The sequence below is a fragment of the Eurytemora carolleeae genome, unplaced genomic scaffold (genome assembly GCF_000591075.1).
Source record: "Eurytemora carolleeae unplaced genomic scaffold, Eaff_2.0 scaffold409, whole genome shotgun sequence".
NCBI classification, from domain to species: Eukaryota; Metazoa; Arthropoda; class Copepoda; order Calanoida; family Temoridae; genus Eurytemora; species Eurytemora carolleeae.
Window position 1 is genome coordinate 23,813 of NW_019397434.1, and position 24,683 is coordinate 48,495.

The 24,683-nt window shown below is 32.8% G+C and overlaps 2 protein-coding genes and 1 long non-coding RNA gene across 9 annotated transcripts in view; all 3 read right to left on the reverse strand.

Annotated features, from left to right (window-relative positions):
• Nucleotides 1-2,607: 2,607 nt before the first annotated feature.
• LOC111714266 (uncharacterized) lies at nucleotides 2,608-8,466 on the reverse strand. 7 transcript variants are annotated; one of them, XR_002767925.1, is made up of 5 exons: nucleotides 8,391-8,465; nucleotides 7,938-7,983; nucleotides 6,953-7,613; nucleotides 6,598-6,661; nucleotides 4,855-6,293 (listed from the first exon to the last, which is right to left on the reverse strand). It is a non-coding gene; the product is annotated as an uncharacterized LOC111714266 (long non-coding RNA). The 7 variants fall into 7 exon arrangements; XR_002767924.1 differs by having other exon boundaries at nucleotides 4,855-6,240; nucleotides 6,902-7,613; XR_002767923.1 differs by having other exon boundaries at nucleotides 6,902-7,613.
• Nucleotides 8,467-8,895: 429 nt separating this feature from the next.
• On the reverse strand, nucleotides 8,896-20,546 carry LOC111714264 (PH and SEC7 domain-containing protein 1; the record flags this gene model as incomplete). Its single annotated transcript, XM_023489330.1, is given in 15 exon segments — nucleotides 8,896-8,990; nucleotides 10,566-10,668; nucleotides 11,394-11,605; nucleotides 12,123-12,230; nucleotides 13,433-13,522; nucleotides 14,094-14,177; nucleotides 15,191-15,271; nucleotides 15,719-15,786; nucleotides 16,664-16,731; nucleotides 17,776-17,888; nucleotides 18,344-18,424; nucleotides 19,352-19,441; nucleotides 19,524-19,586; nucleotides 19,921-20,199; nucleotides 20,532-20,546. Coding segments are annotated over 15 exon segments (1,550 nt in total), but the record flags the coding sequence as incomplete, so codon positions are not given.
• A 655-nt stretch (nucleotides 20,547-21,201) lies between these two features.
• Nucleotides 21,202-24,683, reverse strand: part of LOC111714267 (uncharacterized) — an 11,016-nt gene continuing 7,534 nt past the window's right edge. Inside the window, exons 9-11 of the mRNA XM_023489332.1 lie at nucleotides 24,071-24,160; nucleotides 21,407-21,571; nucleotides 21,202-21,249 (exon numbers count right to left, since the gene is read on the reverse strand). Of these exons, the coding sequence (XP_023345100.1) occupies nucleotides 21,202-21,249; nucleotides 21,407-21,571; nucleotides 24,071-24,160 (303 nt within the window). The remainder of the gene's footprint in view (nucleotides 21,250-21,406; nucleotides 21,572-24,070; nucleotides 24,161-24,683) is intronic.

Sequence of the window (24,683 nt, forward strand, 5' to 3'; positions counted from 1 at the left end):
CAATAATAATAAAACTTTACATGCACAGAGGATTTACAATTTTCATATAAATTTACGATTTCTAGCTAAAGAAACAAATTGGACACACGTCTCATACCAATCCTTGCTTTTTAGTATGAAATTTAATGTATTCCAGTTTCTCTATAAAAGTGACAGCTACGGATATATGCAGCAGTAACAAAATACAAAAAGGTCCGAACCTAACAATTTTCTTAAATATAAGGCCTACAATTTGTCCAGTTTGTTTTGCAGGACTAATTATAGCATACCCTGTATTGATTAAAATTATGTGTGAATAATGTTTATCCCCGGAGCTATATGATGAGATATTGATAGATGTTTCTCGGCTCATCCGTAATATTTTCCCGCCCATATACAGCTTCGAGAATAGTACGGGGTGGGCGCGCGAAAAGGCGGGAAAATTACACGGATTTTTGATTTATTTTCATAACTTTTCACGTTGTATCATTCCAAATTCGTTTCAACCTTTCTCAAGGTTGATTTTAAATCTTAAAAGCAAGATTTAAATCAAAGTAAAACTGACCCACATAAAGTTTTAACGATAAAAATTGTATTTTGAATATCAAATGCGCCATAATTAGACTGTTGGGAGTAATTTACATGTACTGCAGCGAACTATGCAGAAGGAAAAGGTAAACATTTTGTTTTATAACAAAAGAAAATTTATTCGGTTTCATGCTTGTTTTCTCAATATCTCTTTAATATGAGGAGATATGATTGTAAACATATTATATTTACTCTTATGAGCATATCTTGACGTGTAACTTTAAAGCCTTTCTGATAAAAAATGTGGAAAAACCCATAAGTTTTTCTTAATCAAAAATTGTTTAATTCTGATAATTAGTCCATTGCTCCTTGTAAGCAAGAAACGTTTAAGACACTAAGAACAGTCTCTGTAATAGTGACGGATTTATTCAGCAAAGACAATATATAAAATTGTGATTATCTTTCAAATACAATAAAACTGGTGGGTCTTTCTAATTTCTCAACATGTGCAATTAAACTATTTAAAAAATCAAATAATGCTGGATTTGTTTTGATGAAAATATAATATGGAAAACAAAATCATACACGCACTTTCGGGATAATTTAACCTTATCAAGTAGATAGATAGATAAATACTATAGATAGATAGATAGACAAAAATAAATTAAATAAAGTCTTAAAGAATAAGGTTTAAATAATGTGTCAAAAGCCTGGTAATGCATAAAATTAACAGCCATAGGCTTGTCAACTTAATCATTCATCTAAATTTTTTTTTACTATTCAATCATTCATCCTTTGTCACTCTATCCTTTCATTCATTGTTTTATCATTCATTAATTCATTAAATTAATAATTCATTAATTCATTCATTGTTACTCTGTATCCCATCATCCATTTACTCTTTCCACTCGATCATTTATTTATTGTCACTTTATCCTTTCATTAATTCACTCTTTCCACTCAATCATTTATTTATTGTCACTTTATCCTTTCATCCATTCACTCTTTCCACTTAATCATTTAAACACTGTCACTTTATCCTTTCATCAATTCACTCTTTCCACCCAATCATTCAAACATTGTCACTTTATCCTTTCATTCATTCACTCTTTCTGCTCAATCATTCAGACATTTTCACTTTATCCTTTCATCCATTCACTCTTTCCACTAAATCATACATACATTGTCACTTTATCCTTTCATTCATTCACTCTAGAAACAAAAAATTCTAACAATTTCAATAACAATGATAATGTGCATGCTTTGGGTCCGTCAAAGTAAACATTTTTTGGCCCCCCCCCCCCGTTCTCTCAATTCACAATTCATTCATTGTCTCTCCAGCATAAATCCGTTGGACACTTTGACGTTACAATTTCAACTCTGCCAATAAATTTAAAAAATTAAATTAGAGTTCAAAGCGCCTGGTGTAATAAATAGAAAACAAAATTAAAATCTAAATATATCAGATTATTTGATATTTTCAATAACTTACAAAAAAATTATTGAAAAATATTCATTCCTTATTCAAACTGGAAATATACATGTATTTCAAAAAAGTGCTTCAAACCGAAAGTAGTGAAATCAAAATATGATTATCTTTTTGATCCCTGCTCAATATCCCCAATATCGGTATCAGCATGGGCACAACATCATTCTCATGTTGATCCCTGCAAGGGATTGCAGCGAGAAGCAAAAATCGTTTCGCGAAAATTTCTCATTCTTCGCGAAAATTTTTTTCGCTTCATTTTCGCATTTCATTTGCTCGTGAAAAATGCGAAAATTTTCGCAAAATAGAAAATGCAAAATTTTTCGCACTTTTCACGAGCAAACGAATTGCGAAAAAAAATGTTCGCGAAAAATTAGAAATTATGAAAATATGAAAATTATATTGAAATTGGCACCAAATTAAATTTTTTGCATTCTCCACCAAGTTTTAAAGTAATCTGAGCCAAAAAATGTCAAAATTCATCAAAAAATAAGGATTTCAGAGTTTTGCCGTTTTTTCCTTGTTCTGAGCCTTTGTGATGGAGGTAAAATCCCACGTATCCTAAAAACCGGTTATTTCAGTATATTTTTTCTAATTACATTAATAATAAGAAAGAAAATAGTAGTTTTTTATTATGTAATTCGAAGTTTTCAGCTGGTATTAAGATATAATATAACATAAACACATGTATTCATAGAGAAATTGGACATATCAAGACTGATTTGTTTTTAAAAAATTTGAATTGTGAATAGTCGTATACATGTACATTGTACAATTTCAGCCATTACATAAATTGTACAATGATGCAGTTCAATAGAAGGTAAACTTTAAAAGAATGTTAACATAATTTCAAGTGACCCTTCTTTGCTAGACGGACATGTCCGACACACAATGGTACCCTATTCACTCTTATCGAAGTTTATTATTTCAATTTCTGTTTCTCTGTTGGAGTGACACAATAACAACAATATCTTCCACATTAATTATCAGATATAAGTTCAAAGGCAACGTTTTGAATAGGGTTTAGACATCTTGAAATTTAGGGTCAAATAAAATATCAGCAACAGTCCCTTAAAACATTTAATAATTTGTCCACATTTGGATACGAATCACAATTTGAAATATCATATTTTAAGTACAAATCACTGATATCAATAACAATTTTAAACCAAAAAAAAATAAGTTTTTGTACGTACAGATAAGTAAATGTTTAAATTATGATTTTATAAATTTCAAAAAGTTTCTCAGATTTACTGTAGACATTAAATCAAACTTTCAGAAAAAAAACAGAAAGCAAGTCTGTATACAGGGTAACCCATAAATAATGAGATTTTAATGGCGACCTAAAACTCTTTGAACACTGAAATCCGAGGGGTTGATTTGGTCTTCAGTCTTGAAAATACATTTTACGGACAAACTAGAAATAAAAAAGTGTACTGCTACCATGCTGTCGAATTCTTGCCTTTGCTACTACTAGTTTGATCCAATCAGCAGACTTCAGCATACACCGGCAGTCCAGTTGTTTGAATATGATGATAAACACCATGAGCAGGTTTGGAGTTTGGTTTAGGTCTATCTGCAGTAACACCAGGAAACTCTGCCAGGATAGCTCTGTACTGAGTTGGATTATTTATAAAGGCAGTATAAATAGGAGATTGGTTTGCTAGCGGTGAGATTAAAATAAACTGAAATGAAGATAAATCCAATATTTGTGCTCCAACTACGTCCAAAAGTAGATTGAAAGCTTTGAGGAAATCTGCTCCTACTAAAGCTTATTGGAAACTCAATTCAAAATGGCGATTACTAAACTGTAAAGAAATTTATCTATCCCCCCAAAATAAGATTATCCACAGGCTTCCAGGACTTAGCACCTCCTGTTGTTTTGCTCAGGATACCAGGGACCATCTGAGATTTCTTCTTCTCCTTATTATTCTTTCTAATACTCTTCTTTGGCAGCTCCTGTTGCTTAGGAGATACAGAAATATCTGTTGCAGAAGTTTGAGACCTTTCCCTGTTCTCCTCTCCAGTGCTTGGCAAAGCAGAAATACCTGGTATTTTGAAGAGAGGTGTTTGAGACGTCTCCTTATTCTTCTCTCCAGTTCTTGGCAAAACAGAAATAGCATAGGTAGTTTGGAGATTGAAGGATAAAGTAAAGCAAAGGAGGAAAAACAGGAGAAACAATCTATCTCACTGTTACAGCTGATATGCTGAAAGCCTTAATCTACTTTTGGAAGCTAAATGCATCCTGGATGGATGCCAATAAAATTGTGTCATGATAAAGACTCCTCATCCCTCTTCATTGATTCTGATGGAAAGAAAATTTTAACAGATACATTCTACAACACCATTGGATACCGTAACATGGGCTTTTCTCCTGAAGGTACATGCTACATGCTTTCGGATAATCCAGAGTACTTGTTTATATAATGCTTCATCAAGAACAGACCTTCCAACCATAGTTCATAATCATTCAGGTCCAACAGTTGAAAAACACAACAGGAATGATAAGAGTCTTTAAAATCTGAAAGCTTGTTACACCTTGAATTTTCTGTGAGAGCCACTGAGTCTGAAACTGATGTGTTGCAAGAAGACTAGTATGTGGAGTTGGTAGAGTTTGAGTGGGTGGAAACAAAATGGTTAAAGAAGACAGTTGATCAGGTGTCCACGTGTATTAATATAAAAAAAAGAGGAGTACCCCCTATTGTCAGGACTCAAGTTAGAAACTTCTTCTTCTTCCTCGTCTCGATTCCGAAGACAGTTTTGTTCAATGTGACTTTCGTCAACTTCTTCCTCGTCTCGATTCTTCTCTGCAAGTTTTATCTTCCGTCGGTTTCTCCTTTTCCGGTTCTTTATCTTTACTGTTACTTTCATTATCATCAACTTCTTACTCGTCTTGATTCTTCTCTTGCATCGGTTTCTTCTTATTTTCATGAGGATCCGACAAAAATTCATCTCCAAGATTATCTTGCATCAGTTTTGATCCTAAAAGTATAAAATGTTACTGTTTCATGAATAAATAAAATAATCATATTTTTTATGTAAACGTGTAATTTTTACACTTCAAAATGGCTGTCCCACAGTTTTCCGCATGGATGTTGAAAAAGGTTCCCACCCCGTTGATATTGAGGACATCTTCACACCCTTGCCTATGAGGATCCTTGTCCACAGGTCCAACAGTTGAAAAACACAACAGGAATGATAATGTCTTTAAAATCTGAAAGGTTCTGCTATGTTACACCTTAATTTTTCTGTGAAAGCCACTGAGTCTGAAACTGATGTGTTGCTAGAAGACTGGTATGTGGAGTTTTTCATTCTACAGAGGTTTGGTCCATCAACATCATTGAATTTTAAAGAGAAGTCCAATAGGACACAGATCCAACATTAAATCCATAAGATCAGATGGTTTTCGATCTCCAATATCAGGCAGAGAGCATTTCATCTCAGCCTTCTGAAGATCAGTATGGGTATATTTCATCAAATGACGGGAGTTTCAGAGCAGTGTATGAATTTTCATCAGGAACATGTTCAAAGACATCTGTCAGAGTAATAGCTACATCCTTCTGAAGAGCTGCTAGAAGGTGATGATATTAAGTGATCTCTACAGTAACATTCCTGATTACAAACTGGGATTTAGCCTGTGCAAACCATATCTTGGCCCAGTCGGCTCAAAACTGCGGCAATTTCAAGGAAACAACATTTGTTACAACCATTTTTCTTCCTTCGGGGTCACCACTGCAAGATTATATATTTACTGATACTTTAGGATATAATATATTACAGATTAAGTAAATATGTTGAGAGTAAGCTTGAAAATCTTCTCTTGTTCCTGGCTCCTGTCCGACTGACTCCTGGATTCTATTTTATCCTTCCATCCCTTGGGGATTCTTAGTTTGTGATTTCTACAATATCAGGTAATTTACTGAAGTCTCATCATTTGTGGGTTACCCTACATTTCTTAAATCATACTTATTGTTTACAATTTGAATTTTTTTAATTTCTGCCTAAAAATAGTGCGTTTTAAAAAATCATTTCTCTTTTCAATTCATTAAAATAAATGTTAGAATTTTTTCATTAAAGGTAAGTTTTTATAAAAAATTTGTGTATTTTTCTGAGTGACAATCTGAAATTGACTGCAGTGGGAAATGTTAAAAACTTATTTGTTTGAACATATCGAGAAAAATATGCATGGTACATAAATGTTATTGTACTCCATCCTGTAAGCTGAAGTACTTGAAAACAAAATCATACTTGTACAATGTAAATACTACGATTTATAGTTTAATGCGCAATTATCAAGTAACTAAAAAATAAATCACATTAGAAATAATAATAATTAGGCCATGATTGTCCAATTCAAGAAGCTTATTAAATTCAATTTTTAAAATGCATTGAGTTTTTTTGGCATTAAAGCAATTCAGAAAATGCAAAAATTTGGTCAGCTATAAACCTAGAATTAATAGTTGCTTTAAATTATTTTTTTGCAATTATTAAATTAGAATAAAAAGATGGAGATTGTTTTTTTTTCCTATTATGACAGCAACTGTGATCAAAACAACATTAAAAAAATACAAATTTGTTTAGTTTTTATGTTTGAATATCTAAACCGTAGTATTGTGATATCTCGTTAAATTATTATTAATATTTATATATATGTATATAGAGAGAGAGCTAGAGAGATTGTACTTGTTAACTTGAGTGACCATTCATCTACAGTGCGGCATGTCCAATTATAAACTGTACCCATTGAAGCTTTCCTCTGATTCAGAGTAAAATAAAAATACATGTATTCCTCTTTGAAAATTGCTCATGTTCAAATGTAGGTTCTTTAGATAAGCATTTTGCAAATAACATTAACAACGCAGAAAATTGCCATAAGTAAACAATTTTTTATTCCACTAAGTACCGTACCGTTGTGAATCATACATAGTCCTCTTTAAATGGTGGGTCACTTGAAATTACAATAACAGTCTCTATAAAATGATTAATGTCTAAATATGAAATTCTGCAATCTGCACCTTGAAAACCTGAATTTGGCCACAATCTACTTTGGAAGTAAGAAATATCACTGTTTTGAGTCCCATTGTCCTAAAATGGGTCGATCAGGCTGAAGAGGACAAGGGGACAATGAGACAAGGGGACAATTGGGGATGACTGCATTGATTAGTCAGCTGACACCATCACAAAAGTTGGTCAATTAGATATTTACAGCTGACAAATAAAATAAATCAGCTGTCAATTAAACTTCATCAGCAGTAAGCCTAATTAAATCAACTGTGAAAATTATATCAGCTACCAACAAATTGAATCAGCTGTCAATTCACTGCGAGACAATCTGATGCCAGGTCTACTGCGCCATCAGTCTCATAGGACTGGAGAGAAGCTGGGATTCATGTTTGCTCTTCAGAGTTTCCAAACAACGAATATAAACTTGGAATCTGTCCTTCTCACTTTGTAAGAACTCAAGCTTTTCATTGTCTTGAAACTTTTTACCGCCAGATGGTGGATTGGAGCTACTGAGGATCAGCTGTTGTTCCAGCTGATCCAGCTGCTGGCGGTGAGAAGTCAGCTGATCAGCTAGTGATAATCGAGAACATGAAGAAGGGAACAGGGGACGCTGGAACTAAAAAAAAAGTATCTCTTGTTAATCAAAATTTAGTACAAAGTAACATATTTAAATGTTATCAAATTTTTTCTTCCCTGTTATTACTTTGTATAAAATACAATGTATAAATACAAGTCTAATATATGATAACTAAATGAATAAAGAGAGGAAATTATTAAAACAATATGAAAACTTTATCATCTAACCAAAATCATTAAAAAATAATATACATATTTTTTTTCTTCAAATATGCGAATCTAAATTAAGATTTCAAGGGAATTAAAATCTCATTAGAAAAAATAAAAACTTGTTAAAAATCTTCAAAAAATAAGAAATTCTAACCTTTGCTGAACTGGAGACTGGAGCAGGGAGAGGAGGAGAACTAAACCTACAAACATATATTTTCAAATAATTCTAAAAAACTATTTAAAAAAAATCTAATCATGGGATAAATACTATATTCCCTCACCACTATGACTAAGATCTACATGTATATGTATGTAAAATATTATCTAGAAATATTTTTAAGGATTAAAAATATAAAGAATGAATTTAAAAATGCTGAAAGAATATTACAATTGAAGGTGAAAAAAAATCTGAGAATTTATATTTTCTTCTTGAAAACATATATCTCAAGTTTGTAATATGGTGACATTACCATAAAAGAGAAATATTTGGTTCATTTTTTCAAAGAATAATTTGGAAAAACTTTGTTTTACCAAACATTTCATTATTTTATTAAAGTTTTTGAGATAATTTCTTTCTAAAAAATTGTGAATTGAATGAATATAATACCTGGCAACAACAGTATTAATAGTTTCCAACCAAGCAAATAGTTCCTGAACAAATAGAAATAAATAGTAAGCTAATACAACATTAGATAGATAAATAGATAAAGCTTATTGCTAAAATACATGTATCTGTGTACAGAACGAGTTTACAATTACAAATTGATAAGTATTTTAACAAGTATAAAGGAATTAGGTGGAAAATAGCTCTTGGCTGTTTTGATTATTCTTTCCACCTAATTTTAATAATGATAACAAAACATTTCAATTAAATAGATTTAAGGAGAACTTTTAGATATATTTTATATTGATTAATGTTAAGTAAAGAATGAACAAATGAACAAATGAACAAATGAACAAATGAACAAATGAACAAATGAACAAATGAACAAATGAACAAATGAACAAATGAACAAATGAACACCAACCAACCAACCAACCAACCAACCAACCAACCAACCAACCAACCAACCAACCAACCAACCAACCAACCAACCAACCAACCAACCAACCTGTAATCTGTAGCTCTATAAGCAATGGCATGATGAATACGGATTGCAATGTTAGGATTATCAAAGGCTCCATAACTTCCAGCAGATTGTTCATCCTAAAATTTAAATATTAACTTTGTAAATGTTGATATCAGCTGTATCAGTTAAATCCAAGAAACAGCTTTAAATCAGACGAATTCAGAAAACAGTTGAATTTAATTAACTCAGGAAACAGTTAAATCAGCTGGATCCAGATAACGGTTGAATCAACTGAATTCAGGAAACAGCTGAATCAGGTGAATTCAAATTACAGTTGATTTCAGAAAACAGCTGAATAAAGACGTCTATAAAACTAACTTTTTTATGTTTTCTGAAGGGTTTTACAAAATAGAATTTTTATTACAAAATATATATTGTATGTATCCCATTAGTTTAGGTATGGAATTTATGTTTGTGAATTTAAGGTGGTGTACTTATCAGTACCCAGGTCGTGATAAACATAGAACATAAACTTACAATTATAAAATTAACCGTGTCTTTATTTATATACAAATAAAAGACACGCTTGAAAGATTTCTCAAGTTATGATAATGACGACATTTTTAGAAATACTGTGGGTCGTCGTTTTTCGTGTAATATGACATAGTTAAGATACAGTCTGTGTTGATTACGACCATAGATAAATAAATAAACATAGATAGCTTATGTACACAAAATCACCAAGAATTGTACAGTCCGCGAACTCATACTTCTAGGGGTCAAAGTGTACTTTCAATGATAAGCGGGATGGTTTGGTGTTTTAATGGATTTCATAATTATTAAACCACTCAGGAGTGAATTTTATGGAACGATTTGAACAACAATATTTCACTGAGCAATATATCATATTGACGAGAACTGAAGAAGGACATGATAACGACTAAACTAACTTAAATTTCTCTCTACAGAACTCATGTAAACCACAAGTACTCAATGACATAAGAGCAGCCAATGTTCACAACCGACCTAGTTAATCTATATAATAGGAATATCTTTAAAACATCTCTGTACATTTATATCTTTTAAGATGAAAAATGTCATCTTATGCGCAATCTATCTTTATCTATGATTACAACATTATTTAAAAGAATTAAGAAATTAAGGATGAACATATGTTCACCAAGTTTTCATAAAACAAGGAGATACTTATCCGATAATTATTCGAATTGAATTAAGGACGACATCTTTTAATATTGTTGGAAATTTTAGCACGGTCATTAATAAAAAGAATTCTAAGAAGAACTAGAAAACATATTCTCGCTTTTGACCGTCGTATCGATCTCCAAGGGTTGGAGAGAATTGGCCAATTTTTTAAAATAATCTTTTGGGTTTGTTTATTTTCATGTGGTTTTTAAGTTTTAAAATTTTTTTTTATCGATTTTGATGGTTATTATATCGTTAGAACTGACGAGGGTCAACCCAGACCAAAATATATTTTTAATAAATGTGGAACTAACATATACTTTTTTTACTCTCGTAGCTTTGGTCCATCACCATCACCGAATTTTTAGAGTATATAAAACTGCTTTGGTGCTGGTTAAAACCGGAAATGATGTAGTCCCGGAAATCAACTGAATTCAGGAAACAGCTGAGTCAGCTGAATTCAAATTACAGTTGATTTCAGAAAACAGCTGAATCAACAATATGTTTACCTTGAAACAGAAAAGAACAAGATCTCTGAGAGTTAAATAGAACATTTTCCATCCTCGTTTTCCTAGCTTAGTTTTCTTCCCGTTAGCATCAACACAACACTTCCTAAACACAAAAACATCCGTTAGCATTAACACAACACTTCCTTAACACAAACAAACCCGTTAGCATCAACACAACACTTCCTAAACACAAACAAAACTGTTAGCATCAACACAACACTTCCTAAACACAAACAAAACTGTTAGCATCAACACAACACTTCCTAAACACAAACACAACCGTAAGCATCAACACAACACTTCCTAAACACAAACAAAACTGTTAGCATCAACACAACACTTCCTAAACCCAAACAAAACCGTTAGCATCAACACAACACTTCCTAAACACAAACAAAACCGTTAGCATCAACACAACACTTCCTAAACACAAACACAACCGTTAGCATCATCACAACACTTCCTAAACACAAACAAAACCGTTAGCATCAACACAACACTTCCTAAACACAAACAAAACCATTAGCATCAACACAACACTTCCTAAACACAAACACAACCGTTAGCATCAACACAACACTTCCTAAACACAAACAAAACCGTTAACATCAACACAACACTTCCTAAACACAAACAAAACCGTTAACATCAACAAAACACTTCCTAAACACAAACAAAACCATTAGCATTAACACAACACTTCCTAAACACAAACAAAACCGTTAACGGAGCATGATTAAAAAACTAGCAAGCAAAGCTTTATACTTTGTAACATCAAATGCCGTTCAGTATTGCTTTAATGTCGTCTTCCTATTCTAGAATCTTTACCTGATGACAAAACCTCTCTTGTAGTCAACACTGTCCTCGTCTGGCAGGTTGAGGAAGGGATTGACTCCGCCCACCTGCTGCCCGCCCAGGTTTACAGAGTTGGCCAGGAGTACAGGTGAGGGGCGTGGCCGGTCCAGAGGGCGGGACCTGTCCGAGGATTCAGGACGTTCAGGTTCAGGTTCATAAATATCTTCTTCATCTTCATCCTCCTCCTAAACATTTAACATTTTAGCTGAAACTTCTTTCATTAATTCTAAGGAAACCCCCAATAAATTTGATAGTTATTGGATCCAAAGATAATTTATACATAGATATGAGATCAGGTTTAAACCTACTCTGCTAAAAAACTACAGAGAAGAAAAATCTCTGTACTAACCTGAACCCACTGTATAGGTTCATGTTTAATTAATGAATATATACATACATAGATATGAGATCAGGTAGAAACCTACTCTGCCTATAAAGCTACAGAGAAGAGAAATCTCTGTACTAACCTGAACCCACTGTATAGGTTCCCGTTTAATTGATGAATATATACATACATAGATATGAAATCAGGTAGAAACCTACTCTGCCTATAAAGCTACAGGGGGATCTGTACTAACCTGAACCCACTGTATAGGTTCCCGTTTAATTGATGAATATATACATACATAGATATGAAATCAGGTAGAAACCTACTCTGCCTATAAAGCTACAGGGGGAGAGAAGAGATATCTCTGTACTAACCTGAACCCACTGTATAGGTTCCCGTTTAATTGATGTATATATATTGAAGAGAAGATCAGGAGGGAAATTATGTCCGTCGTTGAGATCAGCTAAGTTCTCTACAAACTCCTGTACAAAGGTTAATAAGTGCAAAGGTTAATAAGTACAAATGTTAATAAGTACAAAGGTTAATAAGTACAAAGGTTAATAAGTACAAAGGTTAATAAGTACAAAGGCTAATAAGTACAAAGGGTATTAAGTACAAAGGTTAATAAGTACAAAGGGTATTAAGTACATATAGGTAAATTTCTCAAGCAAAACCCGAGTTTTTGTTAGAATTAAAGTTAAAAAAATCACGAATGACAGCAAGAAGGAATTTTGCAAATTTTTGTTAAAAATGGTGTCAAAAGATCCACCTAGAAACGATAAAATGAAGAACGCAAAAATAGTAAAAATCTCAAAATAAAAAAGTCCAAAAAATAATTTGGGGCCTAGTAAAATTTAACATTTTTAAAATTTAACAAAATAAAACGGACAGTGTTCACTGCTCAGGGGCTTTGATCTCATTTTTTATACAGTGAAACCCTTAATAACGAATACATCGGAAGAATTTATCAAATGTCGTCTTGACAATTTTTCGATTAGTTTTATACTATATTACGTAAATTTTAGTATTTGCGAAAATAAATAAATAGCCATGAATATGCGGGAACAGTTTTAAAGAGTTCCATATAATCATTCAATTAAAAAACTTAATATCTGCAACATTCCATCATCAGAAAGTGAAGATTAAGGCATTTGATGAATTCTTTCGATGTATTCGTTATTAAGGGTTTCACTGTATACCTATCAGATCTTTCAGTGATTTTTTACCCTTCCTACTTAAATAGTTTTTCTTCTTCTCTAAAACCTGGTTGAAACAATTAAGATTTCAAAAACTTCTCCTAGTATTTTAACAAATTAAGTAATCTTAACGTTAAAGAGACCGCTTTGACGTAGATTTTTACCTCAATCATAGGTCACTGATCAAATTTTTTAAACCTATCTGAGTATTGATAACTTTACTTTAAGCCAGAATTTAATACAAATAAAAGATATTAAATGCAAAAATTAAATAATTTCATATAATTTGTCCTTATTGATAAACAAGGATTTCACTCTCGCAGATAATTTTTTTTTTCCGATATATATTTATATACTCACAGTTAACAAAACCTGGAAAAACAAGCAAAGAATAACAAAACTTAAAAGAAATAAATACAGAAACTGAAACAGGGAGCTGCATCATCTGTTCTAGTTCAGTCTCTTGATAGTGTATTAAATAGTTTTACCTTTGGGGACATTTTTCTTAATTGTAGATTTGTGTTATGTAGATCCGTGTTCAACAGCATTATAGCACAGGTCAGTGTATGTACAGCATCCTAGGTATGCACAGGTTAGCGTACTGTATGTACAGATACATCATATGTACAGTTTGTGTATGTACATTGTACATTATACTAGATATTAACACTTTACAGACTAGTGTACAGGGTTACACACGAATGAGACTTCAGTGCCGAATATATGAAGTTTGTGAAGTCCGTTTTTTAACTTCTGGATTCCTTGAAGGCCAAAACTGGCTTATTTCTGTGCTTAATAATTTAGTAAACCAACAACTCAATTGAATGCAGAAACCGAAAATCAATCTTCAAATTGTTTTGGGTCGTCTTCACAGTCTTATCTATTGTGGGTAACCCTGTATGTAGTGTGTACACATCATATATAAATACATGAAGGCTTGATGCACTAGATAAGTTGCGTTTTTTTACGTTTATTTTCTTCGATGAAGTACCGAGTACGTGAAATTAGGCGTGGGGGGGGCCGCAGGATAATCCAAGTATTTTTTGAAAATATCAAATAAAGGGAATATATTGAATTACTTCTGTATTATTTTGTTGAATGAATAAGACGTTTAAAAAATAAATATTTGAAAAACAGAAAAATACTTACATGGGATTGAAAAGAGTGTCCTCTAAGATTAAAGTTTGACTCTAAATAACGCTTGCTGAAGTGAAGAAGAACTCTCTCTCGTTCCTAGTTATTTCAAAAATAATTATCACATAATAATATTTTTAATAATATTCAAGAAAAGTGTTCAATAAATGTTAAGGCTTGAACCAAATTCCCTTATCAAGGAGCAGGTTGTTAGATGTGACTTGATGAATAAAAACATTGTGAAAAATGTCGGAACTTCATTATGTATGCAGATAAAAATTGTTGATTTGAAATATGAATTTTAGCCAAGAATTTGAAGGTAATTGTTCTTAAATGTGCCCAAGAAATATTTTCAGAAATATATAAGTTAAAACAAAGCCAAATTCTTTTGCGACATGGTTTTAAGTAGGAACAAATATTTAATACATTCATTCCCAAGTTTTCTGGTTACCACTGCACCACTGCACTCATGATTTTGAAAGTCGACTTTGCGCTCAAAGTCAGTAATTATACATCATTAAAACGTTATGTATGTCCCTTTGTATCCAATAAACGTCAAAAAGGTTGAACCGATTGGGCCCAAATTTGTGTGAGACCTCACGTGACCCCCTGGGAAGGTTTATGAATGATCAAAATTTGTAAAAATTTGGTTTAAAAGTTTTTTATTTTTGTAAAAAATTTTAAAATCTTGAAAATCCGCGAATTATTATTTTTTACATAAAATCCGCGAAATTCTTTTCTTCTTAATGTTTACAATGAGAACACGTTCACAGTTGAAATAGAAAATGGGCACAAAGCCCGCTGAAAGCCTAGTATTATATATATATATATAGATATATATTTCAGTTCTTAACTTCACATTTTTATTAAAAAAAGAATTATACTAAACATAATGTTTCACGTCTAACATGACGATCCTCAGTAGTTACAATTCTTTGAACAACTAAAATTCCAAGATTTTTTCATCTAGATATATATGTAGAAAAACAACGATATTTTCCCCATTGCTGTTAAGATAAGCTAAATTTATTTAAGCAAAAAATTGGTTTTCTTCAATCAATCAATCAATCAATCAATCAATCAATCAATCAATGCAATGCAATTTTTAATACCTGTGTTTCTCCTATAAGGCTGAACCTGGAGAGGAATGTACGCAAAGCCTCGTCTAAGCTTAAACCAGCAAATTCAAAGGACTAGAACAGAATACGGGTTTGAAATGTACTCTAATTGTCTAAAGGACTAGAACAGAATACAGGTGTGAAATGTACTCTAATTGTCTAAAGGACTAGAACAGAATACAGGTAAGGACTAGAACAGAAAACAGGTTTGAAATGTACTCTAATTGTCTAAAGGATTAGAACAGAATACGGGTTTGAAATGTACTCTAATTGACTAAAAGACTAAAACAGAAAACAGGTTTGAAATGTACTCTTAATTGTCTAAAGGACTAGAACAGAATACAGGTTTGAAATGTACTCCAATTGTCTAAAGGACTAAAACAGAATACAGGTTTGAAATGTATTCTAATAGTCTAAAGGACTAGAACAGAATACGGGTTTGAAATGTACTCTAATTGTCTAAAGGACTAGAACAGAATACGGGTTTGAAATGTACTCTAATTGTCTAAAGGTCAAATTTACCTTGCAATATTCATCTGCGACAGCTTTACTGAAATCATTATTTTTACTCAAGTGCCGGGATACATCTCCTTCACAATCAAGATACTTTTATAATTAATTACGGCATGGGATCAGGAGGTTTTCTTGTATAAAAAGTACTTGACTATATCATTTCTCCAAACCCTTTAAGGGACTGTAAGCGTAATTTCAAGGATGACAATGCCCGATTCACAACTCTGGTCCCCTTGTAACCTTTATGTGATCAATAATGTAAAAGATATTTATAGTTTTCCGGGTTTTCCTGCAGCAGAAATGCGCAAGTCACATTTGAAACCACGATTGAAAATAATCAGTTTTCAAAATTGTAAACATTAAAATCTAATTTATACTTGCTCAGGAAAAGCACCGGGTATTGCCATCTTAAAATTATGCTTATACAGTCCTAAAAGGGGGCATGCACAATTCTCAACAGTTTAAACCTTTATAAAATCAATAATCCTGTATATATCGGAAATGGAGGATCATATAGGGTGTCCCACGAAACATGACATTTTGTGAAAGGTTTAAATGTCTTCTTCCACAATTTGTTAATGTGTTTGATACAAAAGAGAATAACAAAAAATTTTATATGGGAGTCATCTTACAGTAAAATAGTTTTCAAAGTAAAACATTTTCGTGTAAAAGGTTTTTTAAACAAAATAAACTACAAAAAGTCTTTAATATCTAATTATATGGAAGAAGACATTGAAAACCAACTGTCATGTTTCGTAAGACAACCTGTATGAAATTACGTCTATACTCCCTTTAACATGATAAAAAGTCAGAAAAAGCTTAGAAACACCTATTGTTTGCCGCTATGCAGCAAATAGTCTCTATTCACCTTTGTGAACAAATATTTGTTTAATTGTAAAACGAAACGGAGAACATAAATCTCCCAAAATAAGATTAAATGAAAGAATCTTTTTCCTTTTCTGAATCCTTCCAAGTTATATAATCTTTTCGCCAGACGATAAGCACTCGGGATATCAACAGTTCTAAACATAGATATATAATAGTACTCGGGATATCAACAGTTCTAAACATGTATATATAATAGCACTCGGGATATCAACAGTTCTAAACATGGATATATAATAGCTCTCGGGATATCAACAATTCTAAACATGGACATATAATAGCACTCGGGATATCAACAGTTCTAAACATGGATATATAATAGCACTCGGGATATCAACAGTTCTAAACATGGATAAAATAGCACTTGGGATATCAACAGTTCTAAACATGGATGTAATAGTTTTCGGGATATCAACAGTTCTAAACATGGAAATAATAGTACTCAGAATATCAACAATTCTAAACATGGATATATATATATAATAGTACTCGGGATATCAACAGTTCTAAACATGGATATATATAATAGTACTCGGGATATCAACAGTTCTAAACATGGATATATAATAGCACTCGGGATATCAACAGTTCTAAACATAGATGTAATAGTTTTCGGGATATCAACAGTTCTAAACATGGATATAATAGTACTCAGGATATCAACAATTCTACACATGAATGATAGAAAATGTAAAAATGGAAAGGATAGCATGTTTTGAGGATTTTAAGGAAAAACTAATGAAGGAAATGAATAAATGCATGTAAAATATAGATGAATAAATGAACAACTTAATTGATACATGAATGTATGAATTAATGAATAAATTGATTAATTAAGAAATAAATGAATTATTGATAATCATAAGAATGGATGGAAAAATTTAACTAAATTTGAAGCGCTAGCTCTGCACGTGATTTGTCTGAGGTGTAAAATGTTTGGTTTGGCACCGGAGAAGATCTTGGTCAAAGACGACCTTGCAGCGGAGTAAGATCATTTGTTTTGGATAACAAATATATCAAATTATAAATGAAAACATTAATGAAAACATTAATGAAAGGATGAATGGATGAGTGAATGAAAGGATGAATGAATGAATGAATGAATGAATGAATGAATGAATGAATGAATGAATGAATGAATGAATGAATGAAAGGATGAATGAATGAATGAATGAATATACCTGACTGGTGGATGATATGAATGAAGACTATCTAGATCACTCTCTTCTTCACTACTAAGAGGAGACGGGGGTTGGAGGGGAGGAGGAGACTGCTCAACCGGAGATCGTGCCTCCTAACAACATTTAAAATAAGCGAGCTTAGAAAACGATTACGCCATTTTTAACTTTGAAATCCGGCTCTTGGTCCTTAACAAAAATTGCCCAGATCCCTGGATTAGGAACTGAATTGTTAAAAGATTTTTTTATTTGTCTAGTTTCTGAAAAAATTGTTTGCCCTACTTTGACCCCCCCCCCCAAAAAAAAGGAAGAAATATATAAATTGAACAAATATAAATCAATTTTAATATCTTGACCAAGTAAGGAGTTATGTGTGCTAATGTTAAGGTCGAGGAGATGATATAATACCAGAACTACTTTAACCCCTGTATACCTGGGTTCTAGGTGTATGGGAGGGATGAGGAGATGATATAATACCAGAACTACTTTAACCCCTGTATACCTGGGTTCTAGGTGTATGGGAGGGTTGAGGAGATGATATAATACCAGAACTACTTTAACCCTTGTATACCTGGGTTCGAGGTGTATGGGAGGGTTGAGGGGGTGTCATAGTACCAGAACTAGTACCAGGACTACTTAAACCAGTTGCAACCTAGAAACAAAATTAACAATCAACAAATCTCGAACATTGCTTGATAAATTCCTTTTTTGAAGTATGCTAATAAAATCATAAAGCGCTTTGTACTGAAGTGCTTCTCTTTATGAAAACTAAACCTAAAGGAAATAGTGTATCCCCTAAAAATCTTAATTTTCTAATCCTTTCAGCCTTTTCCAACCTTTAATATTTCTAACTAAATAATTTTGCTAGATCAAATAGTCCAAGTTTGAAATGTCAAAGGTTAACATCATTAGGTCGCAAAGATAAGGAGTGCTTTGTTCCTTAAAATTGATTTCGGCATACATTTCATATCTATTTCTGTATAAGGCCTTTCCGATTCACAAAGAAACCCTGAAATAATTTGCATGATCAATTTGACCCTTTAGCTGATCAATAACTTGGAAGATACCGTCATTTTTTCTAACTGAATGAGACATAAAACAACAATATCTTCCCCCAGTAATTCTCAATACAGCTTAAATGGGTACCAATGTGACTCAGACATGCCACTGAATAAAAGAAGCAGTGCTTAGGATCCATTTAATTTTGAAGCGGATCCGGATCCTGGATCTGCACTGGAAAAAAATTGATCCAGATCACGATCCAGGTTATTTCTCTAAAATTTACTGAATTTCTTAAGAAAGCAGTATTTTCAAATTTTGTCTTATTTTTTTCACTTAAATAAAACTTGATGAACCATTCAGAAATCAGGAAATTTTTAAAATCTCCCTTTTTTCAATAGTTTAGAGTAAATTTTTTTTTTGCAGTATTTGGTTGCTATTAGCTTCTTGGATTCGGATCCGCATATTTTTGGGGATCCGGAACCAAGAAGCCAACATCTTGCAGATCCAACGGATCCGGATCCTAAGCACTGAAAAGCAGAATTAATTGAAAATACGTTTAAAGTCCTATAATTTATACCTCATTCTGTCCTATAGTGATGATAACTCTATTGTCCTGGTTGGATATGCTAGAGGTATCCAGGCTGTCCCCTCGTCCTCTCTTTATATCCTTTATATATATATAAATCATTTTAATTATTATATAATATATATATAACAATAATTGAACCAATTAATTAAATATGTCCTACCTTATGAAATGAATCTCCATTGGCAATAAGAGACCATTCCGGGGTTTCAGGACTGTTGGGTGACTAAACAGAACAATATAAATACAAGGTTTCTGGACTGTTAGGTGTCTAAACAGAACATTATGAATGCAAGGTTTGCATTTATAAAAGATCGAACAGTTTAAATAAATTCAAGAAGAAGTGGTTGAACCGCGTAGAGCAAGTTGAACTACCTCTTTTTCTTGGAAAATGAAAATGAAATTCGTTACTGGATGCAGCGAACTATTATAATCATCAAAGATGATCTTTACATCGTCTCTCATCTGTCATGTTTGCTCGGACAACCTGTATAGTATACCTAGTGGGAGAAGTTGTCTAGTAAACTGTCTTGTTTAGTGGGACACCCTGTATAGTATACCTGGGGGGAGAAGTTGTCTAGTAAACTGTCATGTTTAGTGGGACACCCTGCATAGTATACTTGGGGGGAGAAGTTGTCCAGTAAACTGTCATGTTTAGTGGGACACCCTGTATAGTATACCCAGGGGGAGAAGTTGTCTAGTAAACTGTCTTGTTTAGTGGGACACCCTGTATAGTATACCTGGGGGGAGAAGTTGTCTAGTAAACTGTTCCCATTATAGTGCTCAGAGCAGGTTATAAGACTACTCGTGGATAACTCAGGACTGAATCCTTCACTTAACTGAACAAAGATATAATTTAAAAAACGGCCAAAGCAGAACAATGTTTGCATCATCAGAGGTTAGGATCCGGAATCCGGATCCGAATCCTTATCCGGGTCTATTGGATCCGCAAGACTTAAGCTTCCTCGATCTGGATCCGGATTCCCAAAAGTATGCGGATCCTCGGATCCTGATCCAAGGAGCAAGATATCAACCAAAAACTGAAGAAAAACCAAATCTAAACTTTTGCAAAAAAGAGAGATTATAAAAATTTCCTGATCTTTGAATGGTTCATTAAGTTTAGCATGAAACATGAAGCGGAAAAAGAAGAAAAATAATTTGAAAATTCTGCTTTGTTAGAAAACATTCCGTAAATCTTGAAGAAATATTCATGACCTGGATCAGGATCCTAAGCACTGGATGGCATGTAAGCATAATTATATCTATTGAAATTTTAGCAAAGATGACAATACCAGATTTACAACAGAACCCTCCAAAGGTTTGTCAAATCGAGTATGAAATATAATTCAATATTGATAATTTGTAAAACTGATATTTTTAACAGTGGTTCTCTACAAAAGTGACTTGCGCCTTTCATCTGCAGGAAAACATATGAAAATTATCAGAAATCAACACAACATATTTCCAATTTTTTATAAGATCAAAGTTTCAAGGGTACCGTTGTGAATCAGTCATTGCCATCTGAAGGGTCACTTTCAATTAGGGTTACATGCGCTTTTTCGTCTTTTCCAAAGGAAAAATTTGTAAAAAAATAATTTTCTGTAATTTTTAGATCTCTCGATGGTTGCGGCCCATTTTCAAATAATAATTTGAGCTTTGAAATTTTTCTTTATATGTTATCATTTATATTTTTACATGATAAAAAGGGGGCATATTTTACAGATTTCATTGGAGGATTTCACATTTTTATTTATATCGACACAATATTTAACTTTGAGCCTAATTTTAATATAATATAATAATAAAGCTCTTCGCATCTATATATTTGTATGTATATATTGTTAGCTATTCCTGGCCAAACCGAATTGGCCGAATTTTTTAGGGAAAGGCTAAAAAAGTTAGTTTAATTTTCAAAATAGAATTTTTTTTCCAAAAATCTATTTTTTTTCAAGTGTTTCTGAAATTCCACGGGCAACGCCGGGCAATTGAGCTGGTATATTTAAATATGATTGTGTGTGCTGGTGGTGTCTGATCCTCATTATCTACCTGAGATATGAGCTGATCTGTACTGGATGGTTTACTCTTGGACGAATATTCACTGCTACTGGTTCCATCCCCAGGACCTGGCGCTCCTAGGGAGGGAGGGGGCGGAGCAGTAGAACATTCAGAGTGTAGGGTGTGGCAGCTTTGTCCTAAGTACTCATCTTCATCCTACAAATGAATGTTTTATAATTCACTAGCTTGAGAACACAATGCTGCCCAGGGTACTCATAGTTAATCCCGCCGTTTACTCGCGCTTGGTCTTAATTATGATTTTAGCAATTTATCCCTATTCTGGAATGTGGAGGATCCGTCGTTTTTCAGACTTGAAAAGTTTTTATCTCTGCGAGTTTCTCCATTGAAAGTGTGTAGCATCAAGTGTGTAGCATCAAGTGTGTAGCATCAATGTGTAGCATCAAGTGTGTAGCATCAAGTGTGTAGCATACAGAAACTCTATGGAGATCCAGAGATCAGAATTAGCAAACAGCAAAAAGTAGTTTAATTAGGTACGAAATTACTGCCGGCGATTAAAAAAAATTCAAAAAATACGACTCAGGTTAGGCTGTTGTTGGGCCTTATTTACGACTTCAGCTCTCAGATTTAAGTTGCATCTACTTTTCCACAGAGTAGTGTTCCTTAAACCGGTTTAATTTTGAATTTGGCGGATTTTCATGGTTGGAATTGGCGCATTCCGGGTTTTGATGAGAATAAGACTCAACATTGAGCCTTTTTCTCCTTTGAAAACAACCAAGGTAGGTTTTTTCATTGGGCCTAACTCCTTAAGTCGAGCCTAAGATCTCAAAGCGCTTAATCACGTGACACAAGCTTTACAATTTGCGGTATAGTATTCAGAGTACAGTATACACTGTACAAAGTGCAATGATACAGTAAGAGTGAAAATATGACTAATATATCGAGGTAAACAACTGATAATGAAAGTTATGTGTTTATAATAAAACATAAACTGATCAGCTGCAGAATAAGGGAAAAGATAACAGGAATGATTTCCAATAAACCAATCAACCAATTTTGATGTACTAGATTAGTAGATATTCTTAAATATTGACTTTAATATTTTCTGCACATTGATGTGATATATATGCAGCCTTTTGAGCATCATGACAATAATCAAATGAAATGAAATGAAATGAAATGAAATGAAATGAAATGAAATGAAATGAAATGAAATGAAATCAAATGAAATCAAATCGAATCAGCCTGTCAAGGACAACCTACATGCCAACCTAAAGAACTAAATACAGAATAAAGTGAGGTTAAAAGGGAATGTCCGGCATTGTATGGTAGTTGAACTGAGAATGTATCAAAAATGTAAAAAAAAAATCTACTGTAAACTAATTAGTCTTTTAGGAACAGGTTGAGCAAATAAAATTTAACTCTTATCATAGAAAATAAGTAATCTTATACAGTTATCAGTTTATGTAATCTCTCATCGTCCACACACATTTTCTGTAGATTTTCAAAAAAACTTATTAAAAAGATGACATTTGTAGAAATCTACGAACAAATACGTGAAGAATAAGAAATTCAATTTACTGATGAAAACGAAATAATTGATCCTAACATTGATTTCTAATGATAAATATGTTCCTGAGGATCTAATTAGTGAACTGTCAACTTTTTCAGTTTTTCATCTCGTCGTTATTTGATAATTTTAAAAAAATTGATTCTCAAAACCTGACCACCCAAATGGATGATTTAGAACGTCAACTTTGCCCTCAAACTCAGTTATTATACATCATTAAAACGTTATATATGTCTCAAATGAATCCTAAAAAATTTCTCCACAAAACTACATTCTCAGTTCAACTAACAAAAACAAGTGTCACAAATGATACAAAAAAAATTGAGTTATTTCGTAAATTGCATGAATGGATTGATAATTTACTCCCCCCCACCACCCCTCCTCTTAAGTTCCGCGTCACAGTGAAGTAAGGCAAACACTTCTCGCCATTGTTGCCTACTTTTTGATTAAGTTTACTAATGTTAATAACACTTTTTTACATCTTCTTAGTTTCTTTATGTTTTAAGTTTTAATTTTCATTTATAAATATTTTTTTTAAATGGAAATCTAAAATCAGGAAACCAAAACTATGAGAGATGCGACATTAATAAAACAATAAAAAACATTTTTTAATCATTAACACACATGTGTTATATGCTTTAAGATAAGATAAGGAAATTAAGGATCTGGCAACGCCCCCCCCCCCCATATTGGAGAGACAAGATCGCCATCGGGGCTAGAACCCCTGAAGAAATACAAGAACCTTCTAAACTTAACCACTGTAACTCCTACACACCCTTTAAGGCCTCCTTAGAGTAATCCTAAAACTTTAAGCTGAAATTTTAAAAAAAGCTTTACACATTTACATTTACGTGAGGAGTCATGATAAACCCGAGGGCGTAGCTTAGTGGTTTATATTTCCATGGATTCTATTTTTTCTGAGAGTTAATGACATTCCTCTGTAAAGAGCTAGTTTTAACATGGACCTGCATTTATAAGATTTTAAATTAGCGCGATCCAAAGCAAATTGTTACATACCAAAAAAGTGCTTTTTATATCGGCATGCATACTGCAAATTGAAAAGCATATGAATGTTAAGACCCAAACAATTTCTTATGATTTTCGAAACTTTCTGTAAATCCGCTTACTTGGTTACTTCGCTGTTTAGCTTGATCTTGATCTTGTTCTTGTTCTTGACTAGTGGTGGTAGCTAGACCGTTAGCGGGGTTATTTTCATCCTATACAAATTAAAGCATTCATTTATTCATTCGTTCGTCCTTTCATTCATCCATTCATTAAAGATAATATTATTTTTTCGGAATCCTAACAATATTCTTATTTAAGCTTCCTTCTCCCCCCTGAAAAAGGCCCCTGAATTATGCATATATAAAGATGCACAGTGTTCAAGCACGAGGTTTACCAGTATACCAGGTATACCCTAGGGGCATCTTTAACATATACAAAGCTACTCTTTTAATCCATACACGATCATATTAGCATTTTAAACTGTATAAAGTGTCTCATCGGGACCCTTAATCAAACCTTTGTCTCATAAAGAAGTACCATCCTATATTTGAAAATTAATTTTTCATTTGTTTTTTTTCTTTACGGAGTGACGCATTTGTGCTTCAGAATTAAAACGGAAGAAGTTGTCCGAATTTGATACTTTTCAAGCTTTAAAAACGACGATATTTTTCACATTGTTGGTAGGGTACTGTTGTAAATCAGACATGTTACTTTACACATAAACTCATCATGTTT